The 18,654-nt window shown below is 36.1% G+C and overlaps 1 protein-coding gene across 6 annotated transcripts in view; it reads right to left on the bottom strand.

The window, feature by feature from the left end:
• Positions 1-18,654, bottom strand: part of LOC141945317 (sodium channel protein type 1 subunit alpha) — a 102,603-nt gene that overhangs the window by 6,274 nt on the left and 77,675 nt on the right. For all 6 annotated transcript variants that reach the window (XM_074873321.1, XM_074873323.1, XM_074873318.1 and 3 more), the window contains 2 exons: positions 7,301-7,582; positions 157-210 (listed from right to left, as the gene is read on the bottom strand). In XM_074873321.1, the coding sequence (XP_074729422.1) occupies positions 157-210; positions 7,301-7,582 (336 nt within the window). The remainder of the gene's footprint in view (positions 1-156; positions 211-7,300; positions 7,583-18,654) is intronic.

Here is an 18,654-nt window from a genome sequence, read left to right as displayed (position 1 = left end):
ATTCAGTTTTCCAGTTTGTTACCACAGATTCTCGTATTAGTTAATTTAATTTTGTTTCATTCTATTGTATGGATATTAATTTATTTTGAAAGATATATAAATACACACTTGTTAATAGACCTCAAAACAAAAGATAATTTAAAATATTGTACTTACATCTCTTGAGTCAATAGCTGCATACATAATATCCATCCAGCCTTTAAATGTAGCCTGTAAACAGTACACACCTGTTTAAGCATAGAACTTGAAGACAATTCGTATAATTATTTCCAGCAACTGAGCACAGCGCCAGGAATAATTAGCATAACATGAGATTTCTAGATAGCTTTGTCTCTTGGCTTTCTTCACAGATGCTCATTGGATACACTGCTGTGTATCCCCCTATTTTGTCTCTATATGAACATTTTAAGCACTGAGCCTAATGATCTTATTTCTAATTAATTATCACAAATGATAGAATGCAGTATCATTTTAGTGGACTAAATGTTCATCAAATCATGTCAACTGCAAAGGCTATGACCAGCTGAGAAATAGCCTTATGTAACTGAGTTGCCACCAATGAAGACTGATGTGTAGTCCCTCCCTCAAATCAGTCAGAAAGGTGGCAACCAAAGGGAACCAAAAATTTGATCAGCTCAGAAAAGGTATTTTCGTATCAATCAAAATTTTGATTTTTCTCTAATTTCTCTATTTGAAAGACTTTACCTGATTTAGTATTTCTATTTTCAATATATTGTATTGTGTTTTACAGAGGCTAGATCACGCACGTATGTTCTGAGATGAACTGGTAAGAAGAAGATGTGTTTTATGTGCATTGAAGACTTAGTATGCCTCATATGTGGCAGCGTTTAGTGAACTTCTATAGTTATTTCTTCTGCCCAAAATCTGTAAATATTTGACAGGGAGGTGTAGATTTCTTCATCTGAGTGATCAAAACAGAAAGTAATTTTTTCTGTTGTAGCAATTAGTTCTCTTTTGACTAGGCAACATCTCCAAGTAGGAATCACTCAGTTTTTAATCCAGTTGTGCCCAGAATAAAACAAAGAAGTGAGATAGGTCTCTGTCATTTAGTCCCTATTATAATTTTGCTAAACAAGGCTGCAGATCATTGTTTCCTTCATATTCCTTGTCATAGAGACCAGTCACAGAAACAAGTTGGGAATGGAACACTCTTCATTCACGGTTATTGTTGTATCTCCATCATCTTGAGTTTTCATTTCTAGTGGAGGTTTCAAAAAGGCTTTGCTTATGCAGAGACAACGCAGCTGGCATGGTCCTGAAGTGAACTTAAAATGAGAAGGAAATATTTTCTTAAGGGAAAAAAGGTCCCTTATGCTTTTGAAACAGTGGAATACTAAAAAGAGCATGATTATCCTGAGATACAAATCCAGTATGCAAAAACTTTCGCATCTTGGGGCCAACACAGAAAATACGGAGTTCAGGCAACTTACAGTATGATGATGAAATCAAAATGCAGTATCAGAGGACCAATAAATCAACAATAAATCTGAAAAGAGTAGAAGTCTCAGCTGAATAAAGTCCTTGTGGAATATTTGGACTGCAAGAGATCAGGAGAGGTAGGATCAGCATTATTTATGTAATTCCTAATATTTCTCAAAGACTTTTAATGATGAGCTCTCCACAACCTTATAAAAACTACTTATTCCAGCATTTGTCTTTATTGTTTCATAATATCTAAATCCGTCTCTTGCCATTTAAGACTGTGGCTTGTCATGAACATTACATATCTGGAGAACAGAGTACTAATCCTTTGTGCAGCACCTTTTGCTTATTTGCGAACTGGTTGTTGCTGCCTTTCTTCTTTAGGCTGTGATAACTGTTCCTTCAATCTTTCCATGTAAATCTTGTTTTCCAGAACTCTGATCATTCTCATTATTTTCCTCTGAGCTCTCTTCCACTAGTTCATCTCTTGAAATGGCAACTCTGTATTTCAGCTGAAGTCTTACAAGGTCTAAATAGAGCAGGATGATTAGTTCATGTCTTACAGGCACTACTTTTGTTTCTGTCTTGGTACATTATTTGCATTTTTTGGAATGTCATAACTTAAGTTGAAATCAGCACTTCAACCTGAAACACTAAATGCAAATCATGAATATACTTCTACATTGGAAAGATGATGCAGATGATGGAGTGGCTCTTCTGCAAAGTGTGTGCTGTTGCCTCAGATTCAGACACATGATGATCCTTGCATATCACTCCAGGCAAAGTGGAATTATTGTTATTTGTAAATTTATTGGTGTAGCCTAGACTAACTAGAGTGAATGGGAGAAAAATAGACTAATTTTAAAATACTAAGCTTCACTATCATCAGTAAAGTACTCCATTATATACAGACAGTACCTTTCAGCTAGTGCTAGGAAAAAGAGCTGAAGAAATGAGCTGTTGTATGCTTATTATTATGATTAAAAAGGCAACTTGAAAAGAGTGTGGGGCTGGAAAAATATAGCATATTATTATCTTGCAGTTCAAAATATCTAAAGTAAAATGTGTATTTTCCACAATGAGTTTCACAGAACCATAAGATATTGCCATTATTGAAGAAATGAAGAAAAATACAATCCCAAAACCTAATTAAAATTAAGTAATTTTAATAATAAAATATGTTCCCTCATCATATTTGTTTTATTCTAAATCCCTCCTGAAAATCAGTAGGAATCGGTGAATATAATCATCATTATGCAAACCCATTTACACTAGTTGAGAACTTAGCTGTTAGAAAACGGATTCTTAATTCTCAAAGAAATGTCAGTTCAGCAGGAGAACTTGTAATTTTTAAATATGTTGCCTGAACAATAGCAAATAATGGAACTGGACATTCAGTGTCAAGGCATCACGTTTAGTGAAAAAGTGTTATTTCTACTGCATTCAGTAGAAGCTTAGGCCTGCTTATGTTAAGCTTAAATATATCTTCAACACATTTTCTTTAACAGAAATAAGGTATTATTTGGGTGTTTGTGCATACTGAATAGAAAATAACACAGAAATATGACTGAGAGATCAAATTCTCAGCTTCCTTTCTGTATAGTAAAATATAAAAATATATTCTAGATTCTCAGAGTCACTAAATCAGGAGTAACTAATTGATTGCAGTGTAACAGAAATCAGCATCTGTTCCAAATATTTTTTTTCCCCAAGGAAATTTGAAAGACATATATTCAAATGCAGACTGAAACGTAGTTAGAAAAGCCAACAAAACAAAAATTCCCCCAATCTACTTTACTATTGTTAAAAATATGTAGACTTTTTTCCCTGATGAATATTTTTTAATGAAGTTATAAGTAATGCTGGAGTTTCACCACTCCATTTCTTTACCAAAAATAACCACCAGGAAGATTCACAGTCCCTTTTGGAGATACATTAGCATCTTGCTTTTAAAATACTAACCTGCTGGAACTTTGAAGCCATCCTAATCTTATAGCCCTAGAATTCAGCTTCTGATTTTTTTACCCTCCATTTCACAAGATGTGTTTTCTTATTTGTATCAGTAACAGCAGAATAATATAACACTGTGCTTTGAGAGCCACTAGTTTGCCACATTTTATCCCAGTAAGCAGGATATATGCTTACCAGCAGGATAAAAGCAGGCCTCCGGGACATTTACTTACCAAAGAATCCAAACACTAGGTTCAAGTTAAAAAGGCATAAAGCCATAAAATTATCAGGGCAGATGCCACATCTGTTTGTGTACACCAACCTCTTCCTCTTCACTCATTGATGCATGAAAATTGTGAAAGGAATTTCTCCAGCAGATCTGTCTCTGCTTTGATGTTTTTCTTTAGGGACAGAGAAATACTCAAACAAGTTCAGATCAAGAAATGAGATAAGAAGTTTGCAAATCCACATAGACACCATGAGCTAAGCTGCATCATAGAAGAAAAAAGTTCTTATTGAGAGAATGGGTACTTATATGACTGATGGCATGAATATTTACACTCTAGCTTCAAATATGTAAGAATTTTGGAAAATAGTTGCTGATCTACAAAGTCTATAAAACTTGGTTCTATCAATGGCCCATATTGTTAGCCTGTATTTTGGGGCAGAAAGAATTATAACATTGCTATCAATACTAAAGATTTTGCACACCACCCCCCCTCCCCCAAAAGAAAAAAATACAATATGCAAACCAAAAATTAATTTATGTTCTTTTCTCAGGTCTGTCATTCCAGAAATTCATTCGCATTCACCACCAAAGAAACTCAAGAAAGAGCTTGTCAGAGTTCTTTTTGCTTAAAAAGCTACTGCCACACATTTCCAATCTATTTTTTGAGGCTAGAATATTTCTTTCTGAAATTATCCCACTTCTTTTGAGTATTTCTGTGTGAATTATCTATGTTTCTTTTCTACATTACTTATAAAAAAGAGTGTTTTTTTCTGCGATGAACAGACCCATATACTACCAAAAAAGGCTTTTCATGATTTGAACCAAAAATTGTTCACAGGCCCCATTTGTATCTTTCCCAGAATAATAAGGACCTCAGTACCAGGGTTTGGTGTTCTTTTGGTTTCTTTACATTTGGATTTTTTGTTTGTCATGAAAATGTTACTACTTCCCGTAGTATTCACTGCAGATAGAAAACCTCAGTAATGCAGAAGATAGATTTATGTTGTGTTACCTATAGCCCAGAAAAGCTGAAGGGATTTACAATATTCTTCTTTGACTGGCCCAAAGGGCATGAGTCAGAGGGTAGAATGGAGAATGGAAATAATACTGGATTGTAAGAGGCAGCTTTCTGTAGTTAGTTTCTAGCTTCCTGAAAAAAGGACTTTGTATCAGTAATTCATGCATTGATACTTATCACTGAGTTTGTCATTAGCAAAAAGACATTGACCTGTATGAGGTTATTTTCTCAGGTCCATCACAACTTAAACAAAAGTCTGTGCCTGAGGTTGTTAAGGTGGAGAACAAAATTACTTCAGCAGACTTTTCAACTAATCATTAAGATGTTAAAAAAGGGCCATTAATGTTCATGTGGGGTGCACAGAAAGCATATCCACTTGCAACCATCAGACTTTTCAGGCTTATTTTGGGCCAAATACTCAAGTTTCAATAGCTTTGTCTTTGTTTCTGACATAGTAATGGATACCTCTAATTGAGTAATACCTTAGTATTTACTCATCTTTACTATTACTACAAGCGTATTAGGAAGGGTAGGGAAATCTAGGGTTATGACATACCTATTCAATTCTCACATTTCTTCTGAACATAATGGCTTTAGAATCCTATTCTAGATTCTCATCCAAAACACTTTATATATCAAACAGAAAATCTCTTTATGAATTACAGTTTCTTACAGTTATGTAAGAATCTCAAACATTTATGAATTGTGGCCTTTCAGGTGTTCTTGCAGGTTAAAAAAAAGTAGATTCTGCACATTTTAAAGCATTAACTAAAAATCAAGCTGATATTTTGCTTTCTCTACCTTGGGGCTTTTATCATTCTATAACTGCAAAAATCACTACTAGTGGCTTATTTACCAAACCCTAAAAGATGCAGGGCCACATGTCTGTTTTGTGCAATGACATTTTTTTCTGGCATGTCAAACAAAAAAATTTCTTCATGCTTTTATAAGCATTTTAGTAATACAGAAAAAGTAAGTGGTGTTGTCACTGACATTCTACTCACACAAAAAAGAATCCATCCATTAGGCAAGCTTTTAATATCAGTGCAAAATCTCTATTGTAGATACTGCTAAAACAGCTGGCTTGACCTCCCATGAGAGCTAGGTCCCTCTGTGGTAGGTCTAGATTAATTTTTCCTTTGGAAGTTTGGGAACAATTGACAAATTTATCCCAGTTTGCCTCCAGAACAATCCAATAGTTTAGGAATCTAAGTCTTCATGTAAGAAATACTTGTTTTTTTCAATGAAGAGAAGATGGAATAAGCTATGCATGGCCAGGACACTGAAATATATATGCAAGTAGCTGAGGGGTGGTGACTGTGGCCACAAAGCCAGGAAAAAATGTACCTGGTGTTATTCCTGTCCCAGAATAAACTAGGTTACTACTGGAAGAAAACTTGCAAACCAATTGGAAAGAGTTTTGTTGATGTTTTGTTTCTCCTGAATATGCGTAATAAAGCATTCTGCCCACCCAACCCCAAGGGGGATCCTAGGCCAGCGGATTTCAAAAATAAGACAGAGAAAAGAAATATTTAAAGTCTTTCTATTACAATCCAATTTTTCAATGAGTAAAATCAAATTTTATTAAGTAGTTTATTTCTTTAATACTGCTGGTCCCTCTCTACTTTTTCCTGATGTGACAGTAAAGTAAATAATTAATCATAGTGAAATTTAAATTGTCAGAGTTATCAGTCACACAAGTGAGACACTATATTAGCTGGGAGAGGCAGTTCACAATGCTCATAATAATTGTTTTAGACCCTGTGCAGGACCATGTCAATACCATTGCATCATGTTAATGATTTGTAGTATTGAGATTTCTTATGCCAACATAAAAGCTAGAAACTTATTTAAAAACTGTAAAAATGAAAACTAAGATTCTTCAGAATTAGACAGTAACCTCAAAAAACCACAGAGGTTGCTGAATGCAGGCAACGTAGGTCAGAGTCCAACTTTTTCTTGATTAAAGCTCAGTCAGATTGTTAGCTACTCCAAAATACAAAGATAGATGGTATTGTGAGGACACAATTTTTGATGGTGAAAGCATAACCTTATAGTATCTTTCTGCATGTATTTTCTTCCTTCTTTTATTCTCTCGGATTTTGCTAAACTCCACTAGGTGCTTATGCACAGAAATAGCAGGGAAAATATTTCATAGATTATAGTATATAATGATATTTTTCTTTTCTTATTTCTCTTCCGAATGAGAAATTGCTTCTTAGATCACATAAGTCTGCACTGGTGGCAGCTCTCATCCCACTGAGATGGGATCTCCTACCTGGAATTCTTCTCTCTGACTTAATCACACCAATGCAGAATTTTCTTTTTCAGCAACCGTAAAACTTGAAGTATTCAGATAGCTGAATACCATTCCTAGGTGCTTCTAGACACTTTTAAAGTTAGAAGGGGCTGGAGGATGAAGGGAGCTATAAATAGGAAGAGTAGCACTTGATCTGTCAGATGTCCTAAAAATTCTCTATTCATCTTAGTAGGCTCTACTTGTTGCTTACTATGAAAAGAGTAATCAATTATCAGTGCAGTGGTATTACTAAGTCACAGATAAAAATTATCAGGTAAATATGTCTTCTGTCTTTGTTGCTAGAATTGCTTTTCACTATTACATATAAACAGTAAGAGGTATATAAAGAATGATCACTTACTACTTGAAGTAAAGAAAGATACCCAAATCCTACATTATCAAAGTTTACTTTCACGTTTTTCCATCGGGCACTTTGATTGTTTTTTATGAGTTCCTCGCACTGACTAAAATTGTTGATTTGGTCGACTTCAAACCTTTCATCAGTTGTGGTGTTAACACAGTAGTAGAACTTCCCAGCAAACAGATTTACTCCCATGATGCTGAAAATTAGCCAGAATATAAGACAAACGAGAAGCACGTTCATGATGGATGGAATTGCTCCTAAAAGGGCATTCACAACCACCTAGTACACAAATACAGGGGGAAAAAGAAAAGAGTGTAAGAATATTTACAGCAATAAAGTTTTGTATAATGTTTTACCAGTGCTTAATAAATGCTTGTTCAGAAACTAATACTATAAATGTTAAAGCAGTACATTAATAACTGTAGCATTACACTGTTCTTTTAAATACTTAACATTAGTACATGTAATGAAAGTAAAATAAGTGAGAAAATTAAAATAATTTTTAAAAAAAAACAAAAGAGAAGACCTGGTGGTAGTAAGATGAAGCCTGACACTGATGTGTTCTATATAAAAAAGACAAATGTGTTAAATATAAATACAGACATAAAAAAATTCTAAAAATGCATCAACTTATAGCTTAAAAATGTTGAAAGAAAAATGGCACCCTTTAGATTTGATCAACATAGCTTTGAAATTTAAGCTGAAAACACAAATGCCATGAATCTAGAAACTAAGCTCTACATTTAAAGGATTGTGCAGGGATTAAATACATATCTTTATTGTCATATTGTTCCATGCAAGATTATAACAAAGATTAATTTCTTTGTATAGAAAAGCAAGACAGTTTTGCAATATGTGTCTACTTGAATCAACATAATTTATTTCAAGCTCCAGTCTTATTGTTTCATGTATTGAGTTTAAGTCAGCAATACCCTTCATTTATCTAAAGAAGGACATATATCAAGGACATATTTACAGGTTTTGATTTTGTATTTTAAATTACTCTTGGCCAGTTGCCTTCTCAGCCCCTCACAGGCAAGATGTCAATAATTACTTATGTAGATAAAAAGTGCATTTTTCTGATATATACAGTAATTAATCACATGTGTCTGTCAGAGCTATCAAAACTTTTGAGATACTTGCTTAGCTAATAGCTGAGGAATCATTTCTCCTTAAGTATCCAATACCAGATCTCGTTTACAAGTTATATTTTATTTTAAATTTTACTTTTTTTTTCTCTGTAAAACTTTTAGGACCTTGCAGGAAGGTAAAATAAAATATATAGTAGGGCTCTGATTCTCAGTAATCCAATTCCTGCAGTAAGACAGGAAAGGAATGGCAGATACTTGGGGTGTATTAAGGTGTCTTAGTCCATCTTTGTTCCCTACTTTCTGCAACATAGAGGGATCTTCCCCACTACCAACATAATTCTGGGCAAGCTCAGAGCTGCTCAATCTTACTACCTGTATTTCACAGCCTCTTGAAGGCCTTTGGAAGCGGAGTATTGTGGTTGCGTTACTCGTCACTCAGCACCCTCCTCCTCCCAAATGTTATGGCCAGGAATTAGGACCTGTTTAGAGATCTTAGGTAGAAATGTTATTTTCAGGGCATATTTTCTTCTCATTTTAAGGGCCACATCCATTGCCAGACAGTAGAAATGGGACCTATCTGTAAGTGAGAATTATCATAAAACTATAAAACTATGAGTTTTTTTAAATTTAGCTTTTCTTGGCAGCTTCTATTTTTGGTGATAAATTTAAAGGAAACATGCTTGCTTCTTGAGATTTCTATTACAGAAAATGTGAAGTATCTAGGTGACCTTAGCATAAGCTAACCATTTTAAAAAGTGTTTAAAAAGTCTAACAAGGTCCCAGTAATATTCTGAACATAAGAAACCATTTCCAAAGGAGTGAGGGAAAAGTTTTTTTACTATCCTGTGGGGAGAAGAAATCTGTTGCTACTTAGCTTGATGGAACTGAGAACAACATAAAAATTAGGAATGCAATGATTCTGGAATTTACTCCAAGTCTGACCTGATCTATGACAGTGTATTATGCTATTGCTGCTTTGAAATTCTAGGCCAGCTAGTACTTTTCTTATCTTTTTCTTTTTTTTTTTTGGCTTCACCCATAAAGATGTTTTGGGTGTGTTACACTGATTGAATTCCTCTGTTTCATCTTGGTGAAAAACCTGAAAATAAAGATGTCAAGAAAGAAAGATGGGGATTTAGTCCTGCAACTAAATAAATTAGGGTTACCTGTGCTCACACAAAGAATGGTTTTGTGAGTTTGAGTGCCTGTAGCAGTTACCTTTTTAACAATCCTGAGATCCAGTGGACCACAGCACAGATCCAGAACAGGCAGCAGAATACTAACCGCTACAGTAATTTTTACAACAATTATGAATTGATACTAGTTGTAGAAAGAAAGAGTTCTACAAAATGCCATCAGTGTGTCTCGCATCTTTAGGTGAACAGGTCTCGCTACTGAGACTGCCAAAACATCAGCCACATCTTCTTGAATAAGAAGTGAACAGCTTCCAGCAACTGTTCCAACAACAGTTCCAACAACTTATTTCATATAGGTCACTGAAAACCCATCAAATGGTAACAATTTTTGGTCACTACTGACCTGGCCTGGATGCGAACTGGTGACCTAGAGATGAAAGGCTCTGTATCCTATTACCAACCCCTTGAGCTATCCAGTCCCCCTGGAAGGTTTTTTAAGAAAAGAAGAAAAGAAAATTAAAACTTTTAGAAGTTGTTTTCTGTTTGTGCTTTGTTTTTGTTTGATTTTTGATTTTTTTCCCACCAGTGTTGATCCTTTGCCCTATCATATTTATAATGTAAAACTGCATTTTTACATGCTGGTCAGATGCTCGGCTAACTGTAAAGTCCACCTTAGGAAGAAGTCTTTAATTTCTTCAACACACATAGTTGGAGGCAATTGCTTTATCAGTGTTTTTGCCATGTACTTTTTTGGTATTTGCTTTGGGAATATCTGAGGTATATCAGGATAACCGGGACATTAGCTTACATAATATATATCCAAGATAGCACCCGTACATACACACACGACACCTATGAACATAAGTTACAGCAAATGGACAGAAAAAAGTGAGAATCAGTTGAAAAGTGAACTGAATGCAGAAAAAAGATAAATTAGTATTTCTTAATGAGATAAAAATTTAGCATATAAAAATTGTCAGTTTTGTTGAAAAAAGTCTATAGTGGGTTAAAAGTGGCAACTACAACTCTCATTTTCACTCGTTCTTCAAATCTAGATCAGATGTATGTGATTCTAAATGTATTTTTTATTTTAAAAGGGGCTGTTCTTTTGAGCCTATTTTCTGTTATTCCTGGATACAGAATATAATGTCAATAAATTGGAAAAAGATGTTTGCAGAGTTGGTTTTTTGTTTGTTTGTTTAAATTACCCATTTCCTCAAGGCTGGGATGTTGTTGGTCAGGCTGACTCTGGTGAGCAAGCTACAAAAGCCCAAGCTGATTCTGCTTGTTCACCTTCCTATAGCTTCAGGTAGGTGGAATAGCAATAAGTGCAAGTGAGAAGGAACACCTGACACCTACAAAGACAAATGGGCTCTAGACTGTTTTACATCTCAGTTGATATTCATCCAGGAAAAAAAAAAAATGTTGTGGGAAACCATGTCTTCTCTAGAAGAAAGCAGTATTTCATATATATACAAAATTCTTTCATGTTTACATTTTCATGACATTTATTTTCCAACATCATATACGTAAGATAAAAGAATTACTGCAATGCTAATTGTCTGTCTTATCTTCTGGCTGATATGAAAATATGTCAATACAAATTAGTACTCCAGTTGTTTTTTGTTGTTGCTGCATCTTTTTTTTTGGACAACTGTCCAAAGAAGACAGCAAAATGGGACAGAAAAAGAAAAATCAATTTTGTACCAGAGCAGTGCATATGTATAAAATGAGGATTGTGCAAAATACCAACTTAGCCTTGCTGTATGAATAGAATATAAGGAAGCTTTACTAGATTCAGCCTTGCTGTGGGACACATACCTGAAACATATAGTGAGCTATAAATATATTATAGTTCCCACAGCAAAACAGCTTCAATAGATCCTGGCAGCTCAGCAGCCTCAGGCTTTCAAGGAATTCCTACATTGGGCCTAACTAATGGATGTATCAGGGCCTCCTGAAATCTGTAAACAAACCAGGAAATATCTTCAGTAGTACTTAGCAATTTTTTCTATAACTTTTGCTTCTTCTGTGAAGGAGTTCCAAACTCTGTCCCTGGTGCAAATGAGGAGGAATTTACCATCTTTGGGATGGAAAGGAAGATTATAGGATTATGTCTGGAACATTCTTCCTACTTAAAATGACAAAGTACTTTATTTGCCTCCACTTTGAAAGTTGTCAACTTCATAATTTTAGGCTTAAACAGGAAAAGCTTCCCAAAGATTTGATGTGCCAGATCTCGTATCAGAGTCCTTTGAAAGAGTCCATCAAAAGCTATAGAGGTTATTTAACTGTTACCTCTTATTTTTTTTTCTGTGTGTAATCATGTAAGGTTCACATACACAGGCACAGAAAGCCAAATAATTTTTACTTCACCAGGACCTTTATGGATGAAATCAAACCTTATCTTCTATGTATGCTATATGACCCTAACAAGCATAAGATATGTTCCTCCTGTGCTTAATTTCTTGATAGCCGGGAAAGCCTGAGAAAGCCTTTTGGAACTCCAAGGAAGAGAAAAAAATTGTGGGCTTCAATACATAAGTCTAAAAAATTAATAGTTTCTTTCTCTTTAAGTGGCTGTCTGTATAGTCACACAGTCTAGACTTCAGACAGTGCTTGTTACAAAAAGCCATTCATCTCTTTCTTAGCAGTACAAAGACTGAAGAGCCAGTTGTTCAAAGACAGCAGCATGCAGATGGAGTTTGACAATAGCATACTTACCATAAGTCACATTAGAGCAAAATAGAAAAATTCATTCCTGACTCAAATGAAACACTGACACAGCCTTGGGCAGGATTTGAGAGTAAGCTATGACAAGTATGAGGTAAGAACACCTGGCATAAGATCATGAATCTCCCCTGATCAACTGGCCAAAGTCCAGATCTACTCAAAACTGCCAGAGAGAGCATTTGCACTGAAAGATGAAGTGAGCAAGTAGCCATTGGTTTAGATTCTTGGTCCACCACAGAGGTAAGATTGCTGGAATGAGCAGGTAGGTATTCCACGAGTGGACAGGAATGGGGGCTCAGGTGCCATATATGATGTGAGTTTAGCATGTTATCATAGTGAAGGACTTTGAGGACATCACATAAGGAAGGCTAGAAGATGCTGAAACCACACTGACTTGACCACGTGGCAGGTATCAAGAAACAGACAGGTGTGTTCTCTCTTCAACTCTGGAAGAGTTGAGGCAAGGGAGGAACAGAGGCCAGTCACAAGTGGCGTTCCTCAGGGGTCGGTGTTGGGACCAGCGCTGTTTAACATCTTTGTCAGTGACAAGGACAGTGACATTGAATGCACCCTCAGCAAGTTTGCTGATGACACAAAGCTCTATTGGTGTGGTTGATACGCTGGAGGAAGGGGATGCCATCCAGAGGAACCTTGACAGGCTTGAGAGGTGGGTCCACGCAAACATCATGAAGTTCAACAAGGCCAAGTGCAAGGTCCTGCACATAGGTCAAGGCAATCCCAAGCACAAATACAGGCTGAGCAGAGAATGGATTGAAAGCAGCCCTGAGGAGAAGGACTTGGAGGTGTTGATTGACAAGAAGCTCAGTATGAGCCAGCAGTATGTGCTTGCAGCTCAGAAAGCAAACAGTACCCCAGGCTGCATCAAAAGAAGCATGACCAGCAGGTCGAGGGAGGTGATTCTCCACCTCTACTCCTCCCTTGTAAGATCCCACCTGCAGCACTGTATGTGCAGCTCTGGGGCACCCAACATAAGAAAGACATGGACCTGCTCAGGCAGGTGCAGAGGAGGGCACGAAGATGACTGGGGGGCTGGAGTACCTCCCTTATGAGGACAGGCTAAGAGAGTTGGGGTTCTTCAGCCTAGAAAAGAGAAGGCTCTGGGGAGACCTTATAGTGACCTTCCAGTACTTAAAGGGGGCTACAGGAAAGATGGGGAGGGACTCTTCATCAGGGAGTGTAGGGATAGGATGAGGGGTAATGGTTTTAAACTGAAAGAGGGAAGATTTAGATGAGATATAAGGAAGAAATTCTTTACTGTGAGGGTGGTGAGGCACTGGAACAGGTTGCCCAGAGAAGCTGTGGCTGCCCCCTCCCTGGCAGTGTTCAAGGCCAGGTTGGACGGGGCTTTGAGCAACCTGGTCTAGTGGAAGGTGTCCCTGCCCATGGCAGGGGGTTGGAACTAGATCTTTAAGGTTCCTTCAAAACCAAACCCTTCTATGATTCTATGATGTTAAAACATAAGGAATAGAGTAACTTTCCAACTCAGGGGATCAAAAGAGCATCTGAGGGAGACCATGAAGAAAGCCCATACCTGAATCAAAAAGATTATCACTATCTGATAGTCCAAGGCAAGGAATCATTGGAACAAACCTCTGCCTTGAGAATTATTATCCCTTGCTCTTTGCATTCATGAATGAACAGCTAGAAGAGAATCAGTGCATCAGCTGATTTATTTGTATTATGGCAGCATAAACATACCACTGGACCTTCACAGACCAAGCACCAACACAGTGAGATCAGCTGTCTAGCAGCTTGAATTCAGTGTATGGCTCTCCTTCATGTACTTAGTTTGGTAGCTTTTCCACTATCACTGGATCATCTATCATATGTATACTATGCATTTTCTGGTTTACCCATCACGAAGTACAGGCACATGTTCCTATCAGACAAGTCAGAAATATGTAACAGGAACTTCTCTATATGCAAATAATTGTGTTTTCCAAAGACCAGTGCTTACAAAAATAGACAGATGCTTATAAGGTGAAATACAATCCAAAAAATTGTTATGCAAACCATATTTAAGAGAGATATGCACCTATTCTGCTCTTTTGTGTCCATGTGATAGGAAGGAAGACCCCTACATCAAAGAAGTTCAAACTAAAAAAAAAAAAAAGAAACCAAACCCAAGTCCCCCCAACCCCTGGATTTTGCTAACTGCACAGCAAAATCAAATCCAAAATATCAGTTGCCCTGTTGACAAACTCTTTTGAAAGCTTATTAGAAATGCAAAGGTAGGTAGTATAGAGCAAAAGGTTCCCAAGAATTCTTTAAAGTACCTTCCCCCAAAATACTTGAATGGCTCCTCTGTCCCCAGTGATGAAATTCATCTCACAATTGTATCTATGAAGAATGGGGAAATTCCTGCAGAGTATCTCTTAGTAAACTTTGGAGATCATAGGTGTCTTCAAGTTTATAAAATGGCTGTTTCTGGCATTTCACTACTAAAATTGTATACATTAAGATAATCTGGAACCTTGCAGATGTGCAGTGTGATGTAAAACACAACACTAAATTTCTAGAAGAGAAGTACCTTAAGAAATATGCAATTCCTTCAATTTTGTCATTTCATTTGTCGAGTAAAAAGAGGAAATATGTGGACCTGCAGGATAATCAGTGGTGATAAAGCCTTAATCAACAAACAAAATCAACAGAAAAATTCTCAGCAAACACAATTTTCATCAATTACGAGATCATCCACCAGTGCAGTGATGAAATTTGCTATTATCCAGGTTTGTACAAAGATTAACAAGGGTGGAGGTGATCTTAAACATTTAAATAATTCAGACTAAAATTATGAAATCCTTAAAATATTTCTGTTGGAAGATGCTCAGCTGATGATTACTTCAGTTCATTTTCATTGTAAGAGCATCTTGTGACAGACAACACTGAGATCATGATCAGCAATGATCATGCAATCTCTAAGTAAAGTGTAAACAAGCTCTAACAAATCAGGCCTGATTCTTTCTCATAGGCAGAGGTTTTTAACTGGGTAGGGGATGGGTTTGAACTTGTGAAACAGTGAATTATAGCTGTTAAAATCAAGTCAAGATTTCTGCTTATATTTTACTCCTAATACATTAGTATACACATGCATATACAAGAAAACAATTTTTTTCCCTTTTAAAACCTAACATCTACCATCTAAAAATCAGACCTTGTGTAATCCCTTTTCATCCTAAACAATTTAGATCAAATTATAAAGTTGAAGGGACTGGCACTTGAATGGCCAAATAGAAATTTCATCTGAATTTCTACTGTTTTAAAACTCCCCAAAGCTTCAAAATTCAAAGTACTATTTTCTTACTCAGTAAACATGACACTTGGGAGCGACTTGTTTTCCTAAAATAATAATAATTAAAAAAAAATCACTGAGAAATAATTTATCAATAATCACTGATTTTTTTGAGATACAGTATATATGTAATGTAAACATCTTGTACCAGTAGTATAGTAAACACTCTGTTTGTGTGTTTACAGTCCCTGCTGGAAAGCAGTGACCATTTTGTTTCTGCAATGTCATGTGAAAGCACCACCATCACTCCTCTTGTCCCTTCCAGCGTGCAACCTGTGAGTGTTTGTAAGGTGGCAGGGGGCTAAATGTGACAAAAATGGTTGGGGCAGTCCCTTTGTTCTGACCAAATAATAGCAAAAATGCTCTAATAATGGCTTCCTGTTCTCCCTGGTAGTACAAAACAGATGATGAGAACTGCCTTTCTCTGAAGTTAGAGGAGCCACTTCTACAAGTCATAACACAGCAGAAAGGCAGTGGGATTGGAGGAAATGGGTATGGGGTTTAAATTAGGAGAAGCTACGTCAGCTGGAAATGTTCCTTTCACAATGGCAACAGAGACACCTGACCTGTGGACCAGCAGACAGAATACAAACACTGTCCAGTGCAGAGGATTAAGACTGATCCTCAGTGTAGGCTTTGGAATCTTTGCCACAGTTGCTTATTGTGAGATTTGGAGGTGCCCATGAAGGAAGACAACTGATGAAGCAGTACAGGAAAAATATTCCCACACAAGATAACCTGTCTCACCTGAGTGTATCCATGGAGTTTGATGGAAGAGGGATGTTATGTATGGATATATAAGGATTAGAAGTTCTTTATGTTGAAGGGATAAAGTATATGTACATTCCCACAGCAGTAATATAGATGGGAACTTTCATTCAAAGATCATAAAGAAAATTCATCACATTTTTCCAACAAGTAATAAAGAATATCTGACAATGCAACCTAGCAGATAAGGACAGAATGGGGAGGGAGAAAGAGAGGAGGAAGAGAGAGAGAGATTGTGATAATTCTTTTACTCACCAATACATACTTTAAAACTACCTCTTTTCTCACTGAGTGTCTTGGAATGATTACACTGCGAAGAAGCATGATGCGTATGCTTGATGATCAACTATGAACTGGCTTTAGAGACAACAGAGGATGGGAATTAAATATTTCTGTGAGTGGAAGTGCAACCTACTTGACATGATCCAAATAATGATTCTAGGGAGGAACTATGGTGATTCTAAAAATGTAGATTTATGCAAGTTATTCAAACCTTCTCATTTTAAATTAAATACTCCTCTCTATTTTATCTTAATGGACTTATGAGAAACTCTCATAACTTTGTCCCACAAACAGAAATCAGGGTGGTGCACCATGTTTGTATGAATGTGTGATCTATGAGCCACTAATTATGTTCCACTGTTCCAGTATTTACCTCACTGTAAAAAAAAAAAAAAAACCAACAAAAAAACAACAGCCCAAACAACAACAAAAAACCCCAAAATCAAAATCAAATACTACTGCCTCCCCCAAAAACTCATAAAGAAAAAACACAAACCTCCCCAAAACCCCTTATATCAAATAAGTATTTCCCATAACCCAACTTGCGTCCTTTGCCTCTTGTTATCACTGTGCACATCTGAGAAGAGTCTGGCTTTGTCTTTTCTCTCTCCTCCAACCAAAATTAGAGGTATCTTATGAATTTTCCCTTTAAGAAGTGCATAGTAAAAGAACTAGAATATTGCCACCTTTGCTACACAGTTTGCCTTAATGCCATGTGTGTACATTCTTAATGACATGACCTATGATTATGTAAGTCCAGAAATGAAAACATTTAGAAAAATGTTTAGAAAAGTTAGAAACAAAGGAAAAAATAAACCTGAAATCTTATTCTAGGAAACTAATGCTTATCCTTAATTCAGGATCACTACAAAGTAGCAAATAGGAAGTACATAAAAGTAAATTATGGTAGTGAGATTAGCATATTATTTAAATCAAGCAAAAAAGCACAAAAGGTTTTTTCATGAAAGAAATGAATGCATTTTGTCAGGGTGTTAGAACTGGCATGAGAAGCACCTCACATGTGAAACAATTGAAAAAATTTGAGTATTTATGACAAGGTTTTCAATTTTTGAGTAAAATGAAGACTGTATTGGGAATACAGAGTGAAGACTATTAGAAAACTACCATTTAAAGCAGCAACTGTAAAGAAAAATTGGGATTTGCCTGAGAGTATGCAAAGAAAACATGGGCAGATGGAAAGAATCAGAGAGACCTGATGAGAAGGTACAACTAAGTCTTAAACTGAACAGTAACGAACAAATAAAGTTGAAGCAAGAGATAAAAAGATCTCAGAGGAAAAGAAAAGTACTCCCTTAACAAGCCAGTTTCAGTCTTTTCTACTTTTTCTTAGTTGTTACTGTACAAGTGCAGCTGACTGAAGAATGCTTCTGATAATTAATTTTATCTTCAAAGAAAGCAAAGTACGTCCTCAGACACTTAACGCACAAAATATTTTTATAACACTTTGTGCTGGGAAAATTTCATATTACTGAGTGGTGAGTTTATATCTTGGAATGCTAGAACTGTTGCAGTTAACACGACTAGATGATCTCAGAAGGTCCCTTGTAACTTCAATAATTCTGCAGCTCTGTCCTAGATTTTATAAGAAAATTTAACTTGGTTAAAGTAGCAACAGAAGCATTTCTTACTCACATAGCAGTCTATTAAAAGCAAGCTACACTGTTGGATTTAACAAAATACTGAAGTTCCTGGAGCACCTTTGATTCTGTTTCTCACCAGAAATCAAGTATACAATAAAATACTTTTGAAGACAACATAGAAAAAAAGACATAATTTAACATACTGTATGATGAAATACAATAATTTTCTGCCAAGCAATAAATCACATGGCTGCATTTGTTTGAGAAGGTCTAGTAAATATTGTAAATACACACAAGCATGAAAACAGAGTAATTATTTGATGTGGGAACAATAAATTTCACCAGATGCAGTAAAAAACCCCTACTTTTTGCTCTTCCTGTTACATAAATTAAATGTTATTGATCTTTATGTGTTCTTTAACATTTT

This window comes from Strix uralensis, chromosome 6, assembly GCF_047716275.1.
Source record: "Strix uralensis isolate ZFMK-TIS-50842 chromosome 6, bStrUra1, whole genome shotgun sequence".
NCBI lineage: Eukaryota > Metazoa > Chordata > Aves > Strigiformes > Strigidae > Strix > Strix uralensis.
The sequence above is the reverse complement of the archived record's forward strand: the minus strand, read 5'-3'. Positions and strand labels throughout refer to the sequence as shown.